The sequence below is a fragment of the Seriola lalandi genome, unplaced genomic scaffold (assembly GCF_002814215.2).
Source record: "Seriola lalandi dorsalis isolate HSWRI2012SDOR001 ecotype SW California unplaced genomic scaffold, Sedor1 jcf7180002054914, whole genome shotgun sequence".
In the NCBI taxonomy this organism is placed as follows: domain Eukaryota; kingdom Metazoa; phylum Chordata; class Actinopteri; order Carangiformes; family Carangidae; genus Seriola; species Seriola lalandi.
The window spans coordinates 1,211,735-1,232,386 of NW_019525466.1; the positions used below are offsets into that span (position 1 = coordinate 1,211,735).

Consider the following 20,652-nt stretch of genomic DNA (forward strand, 5'->3'; position numbering starts at 1 on the left):
AATTTTACTTAAGTTAAAGTACAAACACCAAAATACAGCCTCCTAAAAGTAGTAAAAGTACTCATTATGTAGAATGGCCCATTTCACAACAATGTATATAATATAATATAATATTATATTAATCATTGATGCAGTCATGGGTAAAAATGACTTTTAATGATGCAGCTGCTGAAGCTGGGCCTAATTTAAATTGATACATGATAATATTTGAAATATGATGCATTGTAACTATAGAGCTTGATAGAGATTTTTCACGACATTTGGACTTAAGCAAACAGGTGGTAAATAAATTAATAAATAAATGATCTATCTATCTATCTATCTATCTATCTATCTATCTATCTATCTATCTATCTATCTATCTATCTATCTATCTATCTATCTATCTATCTATCTATCTATCTATCTATCTGGCAGCTGTGGTTGGCTAAGCGGCCTATAGGTGGCAGCACTGCGCCAGCAATGCATCTAGGACCCTCATATTTGTCACGAAGAAGAAGAGACCAATACATCCACAGACCAACCGCAGCTAGTTAGCAGATAACGTAAACACTGGTACATCTTTGGGGAGATAGGGCGGTTTTAATGGTTTAGCTTTTTTTTTTCTTAGTCCCAGTTTACTGCATAATAACGACAGGATGCGGTAGCTAAGCTAAATGCTTTGTGCTCAGCCATGTTTGTTTGGATCTCGGATTTTCTAAGGCCTTGAAGTTGTCCTGCTAACGGATGGTAAGACATTGATTTGGCTAGCTAACTAGCTAAGCTAACATCATCCATCGCAAAGGTTTTCTAAAAACCAAAAAATGCTGTGACTTGTCGGAGGTTCACCCTGCTAAGATATCTCGTGTCGTTCTGAACGTTGTGTGGATGTATTTTGATGTTACTGCGTGTTTTTGCAGGGCGGTAGATGATGGGGTATTTTGATGAAAGCGTACACCCAGCAGGACGTTCCGTTTCCCGTTGTACCAACAGAATTTGACCCAGAAAATATGAAAACCTATATGTGTCTTTGCATGTCAAATGTCGGAACCAGATTATAAACACATACGCGTTTGTAACAGTTAGGACTCTCTGTTGTGTCCGACATAGGGATTGACCTCTAAGCAGCATTTGAACTAACTAAAATCCAGTTTTTCATTTGTGGTTGGCCTCCTGCTCCCAGTGTTTTGTAGTTACTGAGATGCCCAGTGGTGGGCGGTACTGTCAGTGCAAACTACGAAAAGTTAAGATTTTATTGTAATATATGGGAGCCTGGGGAAATATATTCTATGTGCCAAACAAACGTGTAGGTAACATGCTCCTATCCTGGCTTCCTATATTGTTTGTGCCATTAAAAACGAAGATTAAATAGCTAGATTTGTTAATGCAGTTCTGAACCAATGATGAATGAATTTAGGATAGCTGCTTTACAAAAAAACATCTGTGCATTACACAAACTGGATGACATGCGTCTTTATTACCATGAACATGGTCACTGAAGTGTAAATTGAGTGAATACCACATACAGTACTGTGAAAAAGGTTTCAGCTCTTTAGATGTATAGTTTCCTATCCATCAGGTAATGCCCTTTAGGAGGTGTCTGATTGCTCCAAAGTTCAGTCTGATGCATTACAACAACCTCAAAATAAACCTCCATCCACAGACATAAAGAACTGCTGGAGTAACCTGTCAGTAGAGCACCAAACGTATATTAATCTGTTGCTGAAAATGTGCCCTGATAAATGCACCGTATCAGGTGTATAAGACTTATAGGTCTAATCATGTTCTTTTGGAAACAACCAAAACAATAAACTCAATAGTTAGATGTAGTCTTTGCTGACTGACTTTTAATTTAAATGCAGTGTAAATCAGAAATGAATATGTCGTAACTGATTTATTTAACTGTTTTGTTTGTTAGTAACATTTTTACTAAAGACACTTCAACTCAGTTTGACAATTAAAAGATAGAAAATGTTGTAATCCTGCGATTGTAAGCAGTGACAAAAATGAAATAACATCTGTGGTACACACCTCTCCTGTGCTCCTCACCTCCCACACATAAACATCTCATCATGCTATCTTTTGACCTTTATTCATGCTTTGCTTGAAAGCTGCATGAGTGATGCTAATTAGCAGTTACAGAAAAGATTCTTTATGAGGAATAAGATTCAATCAGATTCAAGTGCACGTATTAAAGTACATCAGTGTTCCCAAATAAAACTGCACACACTGTGTTTACTCCACTCAACATGCAATAATTATGTATGAATCATAATTATCTTGTCAGTCAGACTGCTCCTGCACAGTTATTAGCTCAAATGTTATTTCCTCAGTGTAGACTTTTATAGCATCATACTTTGCTGTTGTCAAGAGCTTTCACTGGCTCTCGTCCTTGTTGAGGCTCTTTGAAATAAACACACAGCGCAGTGTCTGGGAGGGGCAGCAGCAAGCAGCAGTATGGTTTATGGGAAATGTGTTCATAAATGCATTATTGTCATCCCTCTACTTAGCCCATGATTCAGCTGGAGAAACCGGTGCTGACTGGTACCATGCCGGTGGTATGGCCCACCATCCTTGACCTGGGCAGGGATGAGTGCAAAAGAATTCTCCGTAAACTGGGTAAGATTATTTCTTTTTGTGTCACAGTGATCATAAACAATTGGCTTGAACATGAAAAGTTGGACATTACACTGCTTTTTTGTGTGAAAAAAAAAAAACGACAGTTAGAAAAAGATCAGCATACATTTAATTGGTGTCATTGCTCCACTTGTCGAACAAGATCCTGCAGCGCTGCTTTGTGTTTGATGTGTGTGACTGTGTCTTCCAGAGCTGGAGGCTTATGCTGGAGTTATCAGCGCCCTGCGAGCCCAAGGAGACCTGACAAAGGACAAGAAGGATCTCCTGGGGGAACTCACTAAAATCCTTGGGTAATTGTTTCCCACATATTCTAAAATGTATTGATTTAGAGGAACAATTTGTTAAGTTTTTGCACACTGATTTTGTTTTGTCCACCTGTCACCACTCCCCCATCCACCCAGTATCTCAACTGAGCGCCATCGTGCAGAGGTCCGCAGGGCTGTCAATGATGAACGCCTCACCACCATTGCATATCAGTGAGTATAGAGCTGATGTTTGAGTGTCATTTACCATGTGCAGTACATTGCCTTATGTTGAGTAACACCACAGATGGAATAAGCAGATTGATTTAATAACTTGTGTATTTTATTGCACCACTGTACCACCGTACACCACTCGACTGGGGATAGTAGTTTTAAAAATAGTGACTGAAGAACTGAATGGTGCATATTATCTTTTTCAGCATGTCCGGTCCTAACAGCTCGTCTGAATGGTCTATCGAAGGACGCCGCCTCGTTCCCCTGATGCCGAGGCTGGTCCCTCAGACAGCTTTTACTGTCACTGCTAACGCGGTGGCCAGTGCCACAGCCAATCAGAATGCCTCCCTCCTGCTGCCAGCTGAAACAGGAAACAAAGAAGGTAGACAAGAAGCACTTTGTATTCCACTGAGGGTGTTTTCGAACAGATTAGACATTAAATGACATTTATCATCATCATTTCCTCCCTGCAGTGGTTGTATGTTACTCATACACTAGCACCACCTGCACCTCCACCAGCGCCACAGCGACCAGCGGCACTATCGGAGCCACAGTGAAATCCCCACGACCACCCAGCCCCACATCCAACGTGGTGGTGCTGCCCAGCGGGAGCACGGTCTACGTGAAAAGTGAGTGACATCATCAAATATGAAATGATAGAAAAACTAAATGCAGACAGACATACTGTAACAATTATGGAAAGGAAAATAAAACCAACAGAGCATTTAGCTGAAAGAGTTATTTACTATAGATAAATGTATTGTCAAAAAAATAAATCTACTGATCAGCCAGAGGGGGGCGCTACAAGACCTGTTTACTCATCACTGACAGTTTTCTACATCAGTCTCAGTCAACAACAGCAATTTCTCAACACTCCAAATGTATCTAATGCCTTGATGGAAACTCATCTTTTTTCACAGTAAATGACAGCTCAGGCTTTCCACATGACAGCTGATACAGAAATCCTCCCCACAGCGCAGATTTTACTCAGGCTGGGTTTTAGATTTTCTAAACAGAGTCTCGTAGGATCTGTTGGGTTGGATCTGACAATTCCACGAGCATCTGCTGCCAATTTGTGCCTGCATATTAAACAGTTGGTATGAGCAGTGTCACTGGCAGGCTAATTTAGGAAAGGCATGAGACTTGAGATGATGTCTGAACATTATTAACTAAAGATGTAATGTGAATTATACTTGCAAAACTGGTTGAAAGTTGCATCTGTTGGATTTCTGGGTTTATATATAGAACTTGAGCTGGAACTTGCAAAATCTGGATTTTAAAGTGGAGATGTTTCAAATGTTTGTTGCCAACTTTACCGATTTTACACTATAAACTTTGCCACTTTTTTTTCACATGTACATCACGAGGAGGATTCATCTATTAGTCAATCGCCACAAAATTAATCGGCAATCGTTCAAATAATCAATGAATGGTTTAACTACATTCTCAAGCGAGCACGGAAAACATTTACAGCTTTCAGCTTCTCAAGTGTGAGCTTTACCTTGTCTTATATTATAGTTAATTTAATATATTTGGGTTTTGGACTGTTGGTTGGAAACTGTGATGGACATTTCTTACTATTTTCTCGTTCAATAGACCAAACGATTCCTCGATTAATCAAGGAAATGATTGACAGAGTAAATCATGATCGTTAGTTGCAGCCCTACACAGAATTAGCAGCATCCTCCAGCGATATCCTGAGTTTCTACCCTCCATTTTCCTCTCAGGTGTAAGTTGTTCCGATGAAGACGAGAAGCCTCGCAAGCGAAGGCGGACCAACTCTTCCAGCTCGTCGCCGGTGATGCTGAAGGAGGTTTCCAAGGTGTCTCCGCCGGTTTCCAAGAACATCACGGTGCCGGTGAGCGGCAGCCCCAAGATGAGCAACATAATGCAAAGCATCGCTAACTCCCTGCCGCCCCACCTGTCCCCCGTCAAGATCACCTTCACCAAGCCCACCATCCAGACCACCAACACCACCACACAGAAGGTGAGTGACGCTTCCTCACATGCTCTGATGCTTCTTGAACACATCCCTCTACGCAACACTTGAGAGTTTAAACGTCTTATTTTTCGAACAGGTGATCATTGTGACAACTTCTCCGAGCTCCAACTTTGTGCCCAACATCTTGTCCAAGTCTCACGCCCACAACAACGCAGCTGTGTCCAAGCTGGGCTCCACCTCCATGCTGACCACGCCCACCCAGAAACAGACAGTGGTGTTTCCTGCCAGCTCCAGCCCCTCCACCAACCCCAACACCGTTGCCGTGACCACAGTGGTGTCCTCCACTCCCTCAGTGGTCATGTCGACAGTCGCACCGTGTAGGTCCTTCCTCGGTAAACATAAGTATTCCTAAGATTCTCATACAGACCATTAATGCAAATAGACTCTAAATAATTTGCTGTTTGTGTCAGTTTGAGCAAGTAGCCATGCTAACATAACAGCAGCATAGAACCAGAATATCAGCTACTCCTATGTTGTCTCGTTCGGCTTTAAGCCTCACCTTCAGTGTGTCACTGTTGTAGCTGGTGGTTCAGCTGGAGTGAAGGTCGCTTCAGCCAGACTTCCTTCACCCAAGACGCTGGTGGGGTCACCCACTCAAATCCTGGCCCAGTTCCCCAAACAGCAGTCGCCCAAACAGCTGCAGCAGAGCTCACCTTTAGGAGTCTCCAGCGTCGGTCAGACCCAGACCACCTCCACCTCCCCTGGGACCAAGCCCACCATTCAGATCAAACAAGAGTCCGGTAAGGATACCTAACTCGGTGTTTCGTTCTTTCTTCATCTCTTTATCTGTTTTTTTTATCTTTCCTACTCTCTTCTTTCTTTCTTTTTAAATTTCATTGTAGTTCTCAGGAAGCGACGGCTAATGTACATATTAGGATACTTCTAATGAAATAACTGTTTACTTGTATACTTCTATGTATTTTGTTCAAATACTAAATACCTCATAATGTCACTTTTAAAAACATATACAACATGAAGAAATAACTTGAGGAGACAGTTTGTTTGTTCCTCTGCACTGAATAAACACATTGCCTGTGTGTGTGTGTGTGTGTGTGTGTGTGTGTGCATGTAGGAGTGAAGATCATCACTCAGCAGGTTCAGCCCAGCAAAATCCTGCCCAAGCCTTCATCAGTGGCTCTGTCCAGCAGCAGCTCCTCTCCCATCATGGTCGTCAGTAGCAACGGAGCCATCATGACCACCAAACTGGTCACTCAGCCCACAGGTGGGTGATTGGAAACTCGTGGCAGTTTACACGCTGTAAAATCAAATCTAATCCAGTGAATGAAATTTTGGCGTTTTGGCGTGTTTCAGACTCAAAGAGGTAAAATTGTACAATATCTCACAGAAAAGCAAAGATTAGGGAAAGAGTCTGTTCTTCTCCTCATGACACCTCAGATTTATCTCATGACCCTTTGTAGGGGCCCCACCCCTAAGTTGAGAACCACTGGACTGAACTATTTAACACTATATAAAGTTAAAACCAGCTCCGCCTCAAGCAATTACAACAATAAAATGCTGCTTAAACATTGATGCACCTGTACTAATAACAATCTAATAATAGAAATAATTTATTTCTGCAGAATAGTACTCAAAAATGACTGATGTACAGTACCCTGGTCTAGCTGTTTAATAGTAACTCTGTATTTCTGTATGCAGCTTCTCAGGCCACCTATACAAGACCCACTGTCGGCCCCAACATCGGCGCCAGAATATCAGCCTCCAGTGGCGGCACCACCTACGTGAAGACCACCAGCGGCAGCATCATCACTGTTGTGCCCAAGTCACTGGCCACTCTGGGCGGGAAAATCATCAGCAGCAACATTGTGTCTGGTGAGTGGACACCATGCTATAACAGCTCTGCATGGACGGCTGTTATCACACCAACGTCAATCAGAAGCGATTGTCGTGATCAGTTATTGTTTGATGAAATATCGTCTTCCCTCTGCCGCAGGCACGACAACTAAGATCACGACCATCCCCATGACCTCCAAGCCAAATGTCATCGTGGTGCAGAAGACAACAGGAAAAGGAGCGACTATCCAAGGACTGCCGGGCAAGAACGTGGTCACCACGCTTTTAAATGCTGGGGTCAGTCAAACACGGCAATTTGGTATCTACCACTGAGGTCTTCAATCATCAGTGATCATTCGCTGACCATATCTCCTGTACATCTCTTTTCTTTTCTCCCATGCTGCTGCTTGTAGTCTGATGTGCTGTATTAAACCTAAACTGTGTGTTGCTGTGCCTCAGGGTGAGAAGGGCTTACAGGCCGTTCAGGGGACCAAACCAGCGATCATCACCGCCTCCAGACCCATCACCAAGATGATTGTAACCCAGCCCAAAGGCATGAGCTCTGGATCCCAGTCCACCGCCACCAAGATCATCCCAACCAAGATCGTGTACGGCCAGCAGGGCAAGACTCAGGTAGAGACCGGCTCTCCACCAGCTAATCAAATGTGCCTCTGCTTTTGTCTTTTTATTTGTTTTATTTTATTATAGAGTTACTCCACCAATATACAGCTCTGGTATAATCCAACTTTAAAGGCACTTTTTTAAACTTTCCATTTTCAAATTCAGTTAAAATGAAATTAAAATGTTGTAAATATCATCATCAGCTCCTGGCTAACCACAGGCCTGTGAGGGTATCATATGATTATTCACAAACATCAAGTGGAAATTCATACGACCTGTTGACTGAAAAATCTGTGCTGCACATGTGTGAGTTGTAAAGTCAGTACAGAAGAGGAATTTCTCTGAAAATGAGAACAAATTGTTAATTTTAGTATTCTCCAGAAGAAGGTTAGTTCTGTCTTCTGGGTTGTGCATTCAGTCATTAATCCGGTGACAACTACATGTGATATTTTCCAGAGAAGTGAGAGCTTTTAATTAAGCGCACCAGTTCAAACAAAAGAGAAAAAATCCCCTGTTCTATAGGCATAAAAATTCATACAGGGCCTTTAACACGGACCTTTCCTCTTCCTCCCTTTACTTCCCTCATTCAGGGAGAGAAATGAATCTAAATGTCTGTGAGCCAGACTGACTGACTGACAGCAGTCTGGTCTGTGGCTCATTCAGGTCAAACAGCTGTAGACTAAAGCAGCTTGATCATGTTTGTGACATATGATATTAAAGCTGCATTAATTGATTATTTTGGCCAGTTGGGGGCAGAGCGACAGGCTGTAACCACAACACATATTATCACCTTCTAAAGTTGACTCAGTCATCAGGTCGGTTTCCTATGTGCACATCCAGCAGACGTGGAGCAACATTAGCATTCGTATGGAGTTACGTCACCTGACAAAGACACCGCTGAGCTACTTGTCGAAACAAGACTATGTCAAAACGTATATGGCTGGACTGCATCTTGTTTGCATTCAGCCTTAGAGTCAGCTTGTTTCAGCACTTTGTCTGTAAGCTTGCTGCTCCGCTTTATAACCGGGACGTCGTCTGATTAAAAATCACCAAACACACATGTTAAAGACGAAGACTGTGCTGTGATTTCGGCTGTATTTACTTGTAAAATAATCATTCAGAGAGAGAGTTAAGAGCTCATTCATGTCCGTCAGCTGCCGTGCACTCAGGTGTGTCTGCGGAGGGAAAGCCCGACCTCATGCTCCCATGGCAACACAGGTGACTCTCTTCTATGGAAAGTAGCTAATATTTTTTCCAAGATATCAGGAGATTTGTTGCTAGGTGCTTTTTCTTGAGGGGAAAAAAAAAAACATGCAACACTAAGTTGGCAACACTACCTCTCAATGCTTCCTGAAGACGTAATAGAAACTGTGCCAAATCATTTTGAAAGAGCAATAACCAACCTCCAACTGTCAGCCGGCCCACCAAGGGTGTAACCTCATCGCTCAGTTCGCACGTCAGTCAGTCAGTCAGTCAGTCAGTCAGTCAGTCAGCGACGTTCCTGTCAAGAATACAGTGACGATGCTTTCAGAAATAACGCTGTGTTTTTGTTTATCAATTATCTTGATAAATAAAATGTGATCATATAATCCCAGACTGACTCCATCATGCTGAGATCAGGAGTCGGTGGGGGGCCAGACCATCTGCTGCAGGACTCCGTGTTCTTCTCGTAGCTCTGTATGACCGGCTGTGTGTTTGAACTTGTTTACTCGTGCTGCAGAATGAAATCTAGGACCAATCAGACTTCCTGGACATTCAAACATTACTATAAAATTACATTTTGTATTCTCATTTTAGTTCTGGTCCGGTCTCTGCCTATACCTGACAAAAAATAACTGGCTCTTTACCTGCTAAATGCTCCAGCTTCACCAGCTTGTAGGTGACGTTGTCTGTCTGCTGTTTGTTGGAGGGCTGATTGCTGAAAACATTGACAACGGCACTGAGACTGAAGCAGAACAGCGAAGAACAACGAGCTGCTAGAAGCTCAAAAGCTCTGTAGAGCTTTTCATACTAAAACATATAGTAAAGTCAGAATTGATTCAAAAATCTTGTCGGTTGGTTTGACTGTGATGTTTTTGTATTTTCTTTGTATTCTGTGATCTCTAAGGTGTGGTGGGCCTGTACAATGAAACCAGACATCACTGTAGGTGTTTCTTGTTTCTGGGGGTTTTTACGTCTATTTTCGAAGCGTAAACGAGGAAGGATCGGTTCTGTAGAAATTCTTATATATCGGAGATAACCTGCTGATCAAATTCTTTACCCAAATCTCCCGCAATATTTCTTTCATTTTTAAAAAAAATCTTTTGGGGATTTAGAATTTAAAACGTAAGTGTCAGAACATATTCTCCATCATGCCAGTTTCCAGATGTTTTTTTGCTGCGTCATGGACTTAAAAGTAAAAGCATCATCTGTTCCCTTTATGAAGGTCAGAGTGAGTGTGTCCATGTTCATCCACAGACAGGATGTCATTGTTTCAGTATCAAACTCATCTAGTCTGGATTCAGTTTTTGCTTTCAGTCGTAAAGGGGAAATTGAGATCAGTGATCATCTAGCTTTGCGTAGTGTACACATACAGTTCATACTGTATTTAACACCCACAGCGATGATAGGCAGTTTCAGTAAAACCACAAAGTAGATTAGTCACAACTGCAACAACACTTTTTTTTTTTTTTTTTTTTTTTTTTTTTAAAAGTCAACGAAAATGGCAGCAAAGTTTTATAACTGGAAAGTGACGAAAATGGCAACTGTCTGCAAAACTTTTGTTCCAGTAATAAGGAAGAGGTTTTGGTGATGTAACAAAGCAGACGGAAATATGACTCAGATATCTTATTCAAGAGTAAGAAACCTTTTGAAGATAACGTCCCCAGCTAATGTCATCGTGCCGACTCCTAGAAATCTACTTTTATCAGCAGTCACTCCCAAGCAAGTGCATTTGTACCCCTGGGGTGCTTCTGTAGTTGCCAGAGATATTTTGGAGCTCAGCTCGATTTGAAAAAGCAGAAATAATGATTTGATTAAAAAACAAAACACTTTTATTTATTTATATATATATATATATATATATATATACACACACACACAGACCCTTTCCAAAAAATTAGAATATCATGGAAAAGTTGTTTAATTTCCATAATTCCATTCAAAAAGTTAAACTTTCATAGATTATAGATTCAGGGCCCACAATTTAAACGATTTCAAATATTTATTTGTTTATTTTTACATAATTTGGGCTTCCAGCTCATAAAACCCACGAAAACAGGAATTCAAAAAAATTAGAATACTGTGAAGAAATCACCATTTACTTCTCAGTTTTTGCAAAAAAAAAAAAAAAGAAAGAAATTAGGATCACATCAAAATCAATCAAAATATGGTACTTTCAAAACGATATGTCAATCTTGGTTGGGAATCCCTTTGCCTTAATCACTGCCTCGATGCGACGTGGCATTGCCTGGGAGTTATGGAAGCCCAGATTTCCTTGATGCTTGCTGTCAGCTCTCCTTTGTTGTTGGCTCTGGTGCCCCTCATTTTCCTCTTGAGAATACCCCATAGATTCTTAATGGGGTTTAGGTCCGGCGAGTGGGCTGGCCAGTCAAGCACTGTGATGGCATGGACATCAAACCAGGTTTTGGTGCTTCTGGCGGTATGGGCAGGGGCCAGGTCCTGCTGGAAGATGAAATCTGCATCTCCATACAGATCCTCAGCAGAAGGAATCATGAAGTCCTCTAAAACATTCTGGTAGACTGTTACAGTGACCTTGGATTTAAGAAAGCAGAGTTTACCAACACCTGCACCGGACATTGCACCACAAATCATGACTGACTGTGGATATTTCACACTGGACCTCAAGCAGCTTGGGTTCTGTTCCTCACCCGTCTTCCTCCAAACCCTTGGACCTTGATTCCCGAATGAAAGGCACACTTTACTTTCATCGGAAAAGAGGACCTTGGACCACTGGCCAACGGTCCAGTCCTTCTTCTCCTTGGCCCAGTTGGCTCAGGTTCAGAAGTGGCTTGACCCGAGGAACCCGACAGTTGTAGCCCATCTCCCGGATGCGTCTGAATGTTTTTGAAGCTGTGACTCCCGCCTCATTCCACTCTTTCTGGATCTCTGCCAGATTCTTGAATCTTCTCTGTTTGGTAATCCGCTGAAGCCCACATTCATCTCTTTTGCTGATGCATCTTCTCCTGCCACATTTTGCCCTTCCACTAGACTTTCCATTGATATGCTTGGACACAGCACTCTGTGAACAGCCAGCCTCCTTAGCTATGAACTTTTGTGGCTTACCCATCCTATGGAGGGTATCAATGATGGTCTTCTGGCCAGTTGTCATGTCTGCAGTCTTCCCCTTATTGAACCGAACTGAAGCAATTTAATGACACCTGGGGAAACCTGTGCAGGTGCTTTGAGTTTAGTAGATGATTAGTGTTTGACACTCAGTTTAAAACATTCATGCCCTGCAAAATTTGGGCTGATTTCTTCACAGTATTCTAATTTTTTGAATTCCTGTTTTCGTGGGTTTTATGAGCTGGAAGCCCAAATTATGTAAAAATAAACAAATAAATACTTGAAATCGTTTAAATTTTGGGCCCTGGACCTATAATCTATTAATCTATGAAAGTTTAACTTTTTGAATGGAATTATGGAAATTAAACAACCTTTCCATGATATTCAAATTTTTTTTGTGTATATATATATATATATATATATATATATAGATCTGACTATTTATGTAAAAATTAACACAACTAGTCAGCAAGTAAGCAGAGAAGTGGAATAAATCTCTAAAAAGTAATGATGGAAAGTTGAAAAATCCAGCTTCTGCCAATGCAAGTGGTTGTAGTAGGAGAGTCTATAAGCCAAAAACATCCCTGGATCGCTGCTTTACAGAACGCTGTATGTTTCCTTCCAGGTTCTCATCAAGCCGAAGCCAGTTTTCCAGACGGCGGTGGTGAGCGAACAGACCAGGCAGCTGGTCACCGAGACGCTGCAGCAGGTGACCCGCTCCGCAGACCTGAGTCAGGGTCAGACCACGGGCTCGGACGGCTCCACAAAGGACGAGGTCGCCAGCTTCACGGAGACTAGCAGCTTAGCTGGTGAGGTCTCCCATGGCAGTGCTCAAGGTATCCTGCTCTTATCCCTTTTCCAGGGCAAAGAGCCAAGAGTTAGGAAGGTCAGATCAATTAGTTGTCGCTGCTTATGTGCATTTTTTTTTTTTGCCTCTGTAAGAACATTAACTGCCGTTTGCTGTAATTGAATGTGAAAATAAACCTGTGAGGTTCCATAAAAATGTAAATTTGTCCCACATTGTTTCCATCGTTCCTCAGAGACGCAGCCTGTAGTGCATGTGGTGTCCTCCAGAGAGCAGGATTGGACTGAGCAGGAAGTAGCTGTGGAGTCCAGCCCCACTATTATCTATCAGGAGGTGTCTGCCGGGGAATCCCAGTCCGCCACTTCCACCATCAAAGCCCTGCTGGAGTTACAACAGACAACCGGTGAGCCTATATGTCACTGAAAGGCTGCAGACGTGAAAACCATAAAGGGAGGGGTGGATGGAAAGATGGAAGGCGGGCGGGAAAATTATCACCTGTACACACACTGACTGAAAATATTCCTGCTGTAAACGACCAGGATCCAGATCCATCTTTGTTCCATCTTTCCAGCAGCTGGTCCCCACGCTTTGTGTTCCTCAGCCTTTTGCTTTGATAGTTTTAGCGAAGAAGATCTAAACTTTTTTATTAAAAACATGTCATCAAGCAAACATCAATGACTTCTTTGGAACCACTGAAGTCCAAAGAGCCACCAGCCAGCAGTGATTACGATATTTTACCTGAGGCTTTGCTCTCACAGTAGAAACCTGTGGAACTAGGTGGATGAGTGAACATGTGGGATGGAATATTTGAGGGTGGTGATATTCTTTAGACGGATTCACCGGCTGTAAAATCCCTGATGAGATGATTGCGATTCAGTGCATGAAACCTGAGTGGTTTATTTCAGCTGCAGAGAGAGACAGTCATTTATTTGGAACAGGCTTATATTAGTGCCAGATGTGTATTCCTAATTTTATCATCTCATGTATCATGTGCTGTATATTTTATCATAATTTGGCTAAAGGTTTCCCTGTGTTATGATCCACTCCCATTTTAATTTGCTATTGATGGAAATTCCTCCATGTTTACCTGTTGTCATGGTAAATTCAGGGTAATGTACATTTTCACAGCACCAGTTCCACCAGTACAACAACAGAGCCGCCTCATAATCCACTTCTACTTTAAACAGTGACTCAGAGGGAATCATCCCTCATTTCCTGATACACTTTTAACATCTTCTGAAAATGTAAAGGTGCAGTGTGGAGTTTGTTTTTTCTCCTTCTTTGTAAAACATAAAGCTGATTTATTTTTATTTTTTTAACAGTTTGAAACCTACCTTGTTTACATCCATGGTAACTCTGTAGCACTCTTCTTCTGCTCTGCCTTCGGTTATGTATTGTAGCGTCTCTTGGCACTTTGTCGCTAGCTGCAGAAGGATGTGATTATGGGAAACCACTGGCAGGACTGTGGGTCTTAAAAACACTGCTCTATTGTGACACTAGTGAACAAATTGTACAGGGGCCTTCATATAGTCACTTTGTCTGTATGAGTTTATGGCTGATCTGATACATTATGTTGAATTCGAGTGTTGTCCTTCCCAATAGTTAAGGAGAAAGGAGAGTCCAAACTGAGGCAGCACACTATTGACCTGAGCCAGTTGGCCGTGCCCATCCAGCTGGCCCAGGAGAAGAAGCCCAGCCCGGAGTCCCCCAGACCCTCCACCTCAGAGGCTGAACCCAGCACCGAGTACATCACGGCAGGTACGTCTCTCCGCTCTGTTACCTGACCTACTGTGTGTGACATGTAAATGACTCAACACTGTGCACTTCCTGTTTTTGGTTGGCAGCTCTCAATTTCAGTGGAAGTAACTTAAATTCACACTAAAACCGCAAATTGGGCATGATGAAACACGGTTCTCTTTTTTTCTACTTCGACCGGAAAAACAGAGTGTACGCGTGTGTGTATGTGTATGTGTGTGTGTGTGTGTGTGTGTGTGTTTTTTCAGCCTGACCTATATGTGATATGATTATCTGACAGCATGACTGTGGTTCCCCTGCCAGGTAAAGTCAGCAGAGTGGGAGTGTCCTCGGAGGATGATGATGTGGTCATGTCCTCCAGTCAGCAGCTGGGGAAGCCCTACAAACCGGCTGCCGTCTCGTCTGCAGCCGCAGCTTCTCACGTCAGCCAAGTGGTGAGGACACTTCAGTCTAATACTCTTGTACTCTTATCTTAAGTACTTGACCTTCTCTATAATTGACAGTATTAGCTCAGACACATTAGCCAATAAGTAAATATATTCAGTAGATAGCTGCGCACAATCCAAACACAGCCCACATATACGGAAAAGACAAATCACATTGTGTCAGTTTTGTTTTTATCTATTTCTCTGAGTCTGCCAAGGCTCCTGATTTCCCGATCTGAAATTTTGACCCTTGTTATTCATCTTAACGGTGTTGCAAGATTCAACCTTAAAGGGCCAGTACCACAAAACACGCTGTGACAGGAACTAATTCTTTAGTCGAAAGTAGCGTAGTTTCAATGAAAACCCTTCACAGCGAGGTGTCTGCATCAGTACCTGTACACAGGGAGAGAGACTGTTCTTTTGGGAATTTGGTTGAAATCACCTTTTATAAATCACTGAGATAATTTAGTAATATAATGTGGTACCTCATCCAGTGATGACAGGGAAGTTTCTGTTTATAAGAACCTTTTTTTTCCTAATTCCAGTCTCATTTGTCGGCACGAGCAGACAGAAACATACAGTCGGTTGCCAAAGCATGAGGTCATATTACTTATTGAAAGATGAACAGAAATATTGCTGCGTTGTTGTATTCCTCCCTCTGCTCCTTTAACTCACTGTGGATGAGTCAAGTGTCCTCCTCTCCTCTTGATGTGTCCTCTGTGACTGTTTCAGCCGTCTGACAGCCTTGGTAAAACTGAGACCGTGTTAGAGGCGGGCGAGCTGGAAGGCGACACCTTGGACCCCCAGACGGGATTGTTCTACCGCTCCACCCAACCAGCTGCAGATCCCGTGAAGCCAACCACCCACTCCACGGGCGCTCAGCCACCACCTGTGAGTCAGGCCGAGGCGGAGCAGAGCCGGCACAGCTCCACCTCCACCTCCACCCCAACCCCCACCCAGGCGCCACCGCCACCACCACAGCTGCAGAGCAAACCTCAGATTAGCCAGCCTTCCTCCTCCTCCACCGCCTTCCCCTCCACTCCACCTCTGACTAAGAAACTCCCTAAGCTACGAGAGCAGAGTCAGCCCAAGCCCCAGACCTTAACCCAGAGCCCCAAAGACAGACCGCTGGTTGCACCGGTGCAGGCCGCGCCGAAGGTCACGACCCCGGGCACACCGACCAAGCACCTTGTGACGCCGCAGCTCCCGAAGCTCCAGCAAGCCCCCACGTCCCACCACAGGCCCCTGCACACACCCATGTCCCACCCTCCTCCACTGCAGGCGCACCACCCCATCAGCACTGAAAAGACTGCGTCCAGCCAGGTGAGTGGTTCAAGATCAACACGACAGGCAGGAAGCAAGAAATAAACAACTTGGCACTTGTTTCCTGAGAAGCATTTAAAGTCACATGCAAATGCTATAAAATATAATGTCAAATATTTGATTTCCATTAGTTCTCTGAATTTAAATCAGCATTTTTCCCTCATTAAAATATCTTCACCTCAGCAGCCAATCATCACACAGAGCGCTACCGTCACCAAGATCACCTTCGGCAGCTCCCACCACACGTCGCCAGTCTTCAGCAGCGGCGAGGCCGCCGCCAAGCTGATCCCCGAGTCCAGCTCTGGGCCCCCCGGAGACAAGCCCTCGGTGTCGGACATCCTGAAGATCTCCATGATGGAGGCGGAGATCGATCCGAGCACGGAGCCCATGGTGGTGGATTCCTCCAGCGACTGCGGCCCCCTGGGGAAAGCCCTGGAGGTCCAGGCGGTGTCGGGGACGCTGGACTCTGGCCAGTTCATCAGCAGCTCCGGGGCCGCCATGCACCATTCCCACACGAAGACGCAGCAGTTCAGCTGCATGCAGGGCCTCACTGCACAGAGGAGCAAAGAAGACCTGGAGGTTATTGAGGTAAGATGTGTATTACAGAAATATCTAGGTAATAAATCACAGAGCGTCGTCAGAATGACTCTGACTTATTGACCTCTTTGTTAAAACAATATAACAAACATTCACAATCATTTTCAGCCTTACGTGACACAAGAAAATTAGAAACTTTGATATATTGACTGAAGTTCATCGCTCAACGGCGCACTCACAACCAATCACGTCACATAAATGAAGCTCTGTCTAACCAGTTCACATGGCACCACTCCAGATATGACAGTATTAATAATCTCCTCGTCTGTCCCTTGGCAATAAGCAAATTCCCCCAGTGAAACTATTCCCGAAACTCAAAGCTGAAAATGTGTCTCAACACAGATGGAAAATACCAACATTCACCTGTTGAAGCACATCGCAGTTCCAAATACCAGCAGTTAGACCCATCCCCGGAACAAACCAATCAAAAACCAGAGATCTTAGCTGGTGAACAGTATGTTTATGCAGAACAGAAACATTCGCTTCATTTATATTGTAATATACACACACCGAGCACTTTATTGGGAACGCCTGTACACCTGCTTATTCATGTAATTATCCAATCAGCCAAACGTGGCAGCAGAGCAGATAAAGGTCAGGAGCTTCAGTCAATGTTCACATCAAACACGATCTGTTCAGACCTGCTATTAACATCCGATCACAAGTGGACAGCTCTAAGTTCGATGGGATCTCACTTCCCCGCTTTATCTGCAAATGAACCAGTATGTGTTGTTGTTGTATTTTGGGTTCATTATCAAACTGTGTTGGGACTAATCAGACTGTGACTACGGCCGCTGCTAAAAGAATGTGGACACGTGGTCCAGACCACCTCTGAACGGATCTCAAATGCGTCCTCAATGCGTCTTGGGTGCGTTCACACCAACAACTTAGAGATTACCACTTGTGATCGGATCAAATTTGCTCAGCTCTATAGTCAGTTCACACGTGTAACGCTAGTGAAAGGTGAACTGACTGAAAACCTGATGTGACTAACAACCTGCAGGTGATTCCTCAGTACTCCATCTTGCCGGACTCCAGCCAGTCCAACGTGGTGGTGGAGCCCAGCGGCTTCCTGGAGATCACCAACTACACCAGCCAGCAGCTGGAGGAGGACAGCCCCATGGAGCAGGAGGTGGACAGCAGCAACGACGAGGCGGCGGCAGCCAGCCCCCCCGACCAGCCGTAGTCGCCCCACGTCAGAGACACCGACGGGAGCGGAACGAGCAGACGTAGCGATTTGTTTGAGGCCTCGGACCCAGCGGACAAAGACCTTCTGGTTGCTTTTTTATAGAGCAAGAGCAAGAATGTTTTCAGTTGTGTAAAATATTAGTTTGTTCATAATATACCTAGTGTTTTTTTCCTCCCCACAACTAATGGCACATGTGGTTTTTATTGCCAGCGAGGAGTGCTGGATGTAAAATGTGGGAGTGAGGTGAAAGGATTAGTTGTAGTCCATTTCCAGACAGTTGGACAGCAGCCTCTCAAAACATCTTCAATTGTTCCAGTATGTTTACATTGTTACTTAAAGGACTTTGCAAGACATTTACACATTTATGAAATAGATTATCTGGAAGTTTTGGTGCTGTGCCTTGTGCCGCTGTAATGCATTTCCAAAACACACTGTTTTTACAGGCCTGCATTTATGTTGAAGCTTGTCCAGAGCGTTTCAAATACATGTTTCCCAGTAACTTCGGTCACACAGATTTTTGTACAGAGTGACTCTCCTGTTGCATATGAACGTCTTTTAATGACTTGAAGGTTTTATCGTCGGATGAACTGTTTTTGTTTCGCCTTTGATCGACTTTGTAACAGTGAAAACTCAGACGCTTATGGGATTTAAGTTTTGAGAAGAGAGAAGAAAGCTGGAGCAGACTGAACTGTTCTGTGGAACATAGAGTCCTGGAGGAAGGATGGAGTCCAACATATGTGTTACTGCTCATTGTAAGTGTAATGTAAAAAAAAAAAAATGAATTAAGCAATGTAACTTCTTTTTTTTTGTAAGATATATTCTTGAGTTCAAAAAGTTGCTGTGGGAGTTTCACTAAGAAACGTTAACAATGTCATAGTGTGTTTAAACTATGCATTTCTTTTATACCTTTTCAAACTAGAGGACTAGTTGAGAGAAATCATTTAATCTACACAATAAATCTGAGGCTGAGTAGAAACGTCAGTTTATATAGTTTTATTGGTTAAAAGCTTCTGATTGTAGAAAGAGAAAATGAAGAAGCCACCATGTACTTTTATACTCAGATTCACCTGAAGCTGTCAGCTGCTTTTATGTCGTATTTTTCTGGCCTCCTTACACCTTAGCATTGTGTCATGAGTGCAGTGAACTTCCCAAATGATCTTATTTAAAGTATAACATAGGCAAGATTCTATATTTTTGTTATCGTCATAACAATCCCATGAAAAGACGGAAACCAACAGTGTTTTAATTTGTCTGTTAATACGTTATCTTTCCCTGCTGTGTTTGCGGCACTAGTTCCAAGTTCATTTGTTCCCACTGACGGAGTAAATCCTGCAGCGACAGGACAGAAATATAGAGACTTTCAGCTCTAAACAAGTTTCCCAGTTTTCAGTGAACATCTGGCTTTGGAGCTACAGTGAGTATTTCCAGCAGCAGGATGGTGAAGGTGCCCGTGTTCGCCCGGTGCAACTGTGTGGGCTCGTCCATGTGTCTTTTATAGTTTTTGGACGACAACGGCAAAATTAACAAGTCATTGCTGGTTTCAGTCTTTTCACAAAATGTCCTGACAAAAATAAACGTGTAGAATATCTGAAGAAACAGACTCATCCTTTTAAAAAAGACTGGAACAACATCTGGAATCATCAGTAAACCCCTGTGTTAATTCACAACTATAATATTGTCATTTTTACTGTATGTTCTGGTAACTGCTAATCAGCCCATCCTCCTCTGTAGTTTACATGTCATACAGATTAGCTTTGGTCTTCTAGTCACTGTTATTGATGATATATGTAGCATGTTTTTAATATTTCACAGGACTCTTCTGTCACTGGGATCAAACTTGCTTTTTGTCAACTTAAAAAAAAAAGTTACATTACTGCACAGCTCTTGAACTACAACATATTGAGTTTTTAAAAACACATATATATCAGGGGTTTATGAGTGTTGGGAGCTATTTTTTGGCCATGTACAATTATTATATATTTACTTACACTTGGCCTGACATTGGCTCAGGCAGCCAGAAAAATGTCTGGAATTTATGGTGGCTCCTACTGGCAAGTATAAAACCATATTTATTGCATTATAATGAGAATCTGAGCCAGGTTTCATGTTTATAGGACACTGTGCTGAGGTGTTGGAGGTTTTTCTGTTGGCTCTGCACACTTGTAAATGCTTTAATGCTCGCTCCCTGGTAGAGTCCAGCTCCACACTGGCGCTGTACCTCCCCATGTTGAAAGTGATCCAGCGGGCTCCTGGGGGGCGCAGATCCAGCCCACGGAGTCTGATTGGTTGGACTCGACCTAAGGACATGTGGCTCTGTTTAGGAGCGTGCTGACTTACCGTCCCTCCACCCTGCACCCCCGCTTGGATAATGGTGTCAGAGTCCCACAGGATAGCACAGTTTACCCTGCTCTGCTGACTCACCTGCCTGAGAAAGGAACAGTCGTATCACCCCTGTGTTTTACGTATAGATAGAAGATTTAATCCTCATACTCAGAGTGAATTATCTTAAGTACTAAGCAGATATTTGCGTTCCCCAGAGTATGAACCCTAATGACCTCTGATGTTTTATACAGTAGCGAGATTCAAGTCATATTTGAGTTACTGCAATTACCATTCTGCAGCTTCTACATGCTGTTTATACAACATCCACGTACTTATTACATTAAGGATTTTTCTGAAACACAAAAGTGCCTTTTGACCAAATGAATGTAGTTTGCTCATGTCCACTCTGCAATCATACAACTGTCTCCAGTCGTCTTGAGCAATGA

At 43.1% G+C, this 20,652-nt stretch overlaps 1 protein-coding gene across 6 annotated transcripts; it reads left to right on the forward strand.

Annotated features, from left to right (window-relative positions):
- The first annotated feature begins 501 nt into the window (after positions 1–501).
- Positions 502–19,480, forward strand: emsy (EMSY transcriptional repressor, BRCA2 interacting). 6 transcript variants are annotated; one of them, XM_023430931.2, is made up of 20 exons: positions 502–729; positions 2,490–2,598; positions 2,807–2,906; positions 3,018–3,092; positions 3,299–3,474; positions 3,566–3,721; positions 4,820–5,079; positions 5,171–5,426; positions 5,616–5,834; positions 6,167–6,316; positions 6,751–6,924; positions 7,046–7,182; positions 7,345–7,518; positions 12,416–12,626; positions 12,831–12,998; positions 14,198–14,353; positions 14,654–14,784; positions 15,508–16,098; positions 16,282–16,686; positions 17,699–19,480. In XM_023430931.2, the coding sequence occupies exons 1-20, from the start codon at positions 727–729 to the stop codon at positions 17,879–17,881; spliced, it is 3,834 nt and encodes a 1,277-aa protein (XP_023286699.1). In that variant the 5' UTR covers positions 502–726; the 3' UTR covers positions 17,882–19,480. The 6 variants fall into 6 exon arrangements, with proteins under 6 accessions (XP_023286699.1, XP_023286701.1, XP_023286700.1 ...); XM_023430933.2 differs by having other exon boundaries at positions 17,711–19,480; XM_023430932.2 differs by having other exon boundaries at positions 16,285–16,686.
- The last annotated feature ends 1,172 nt before the right edge of the window (positions 19,481–20,652 follow it).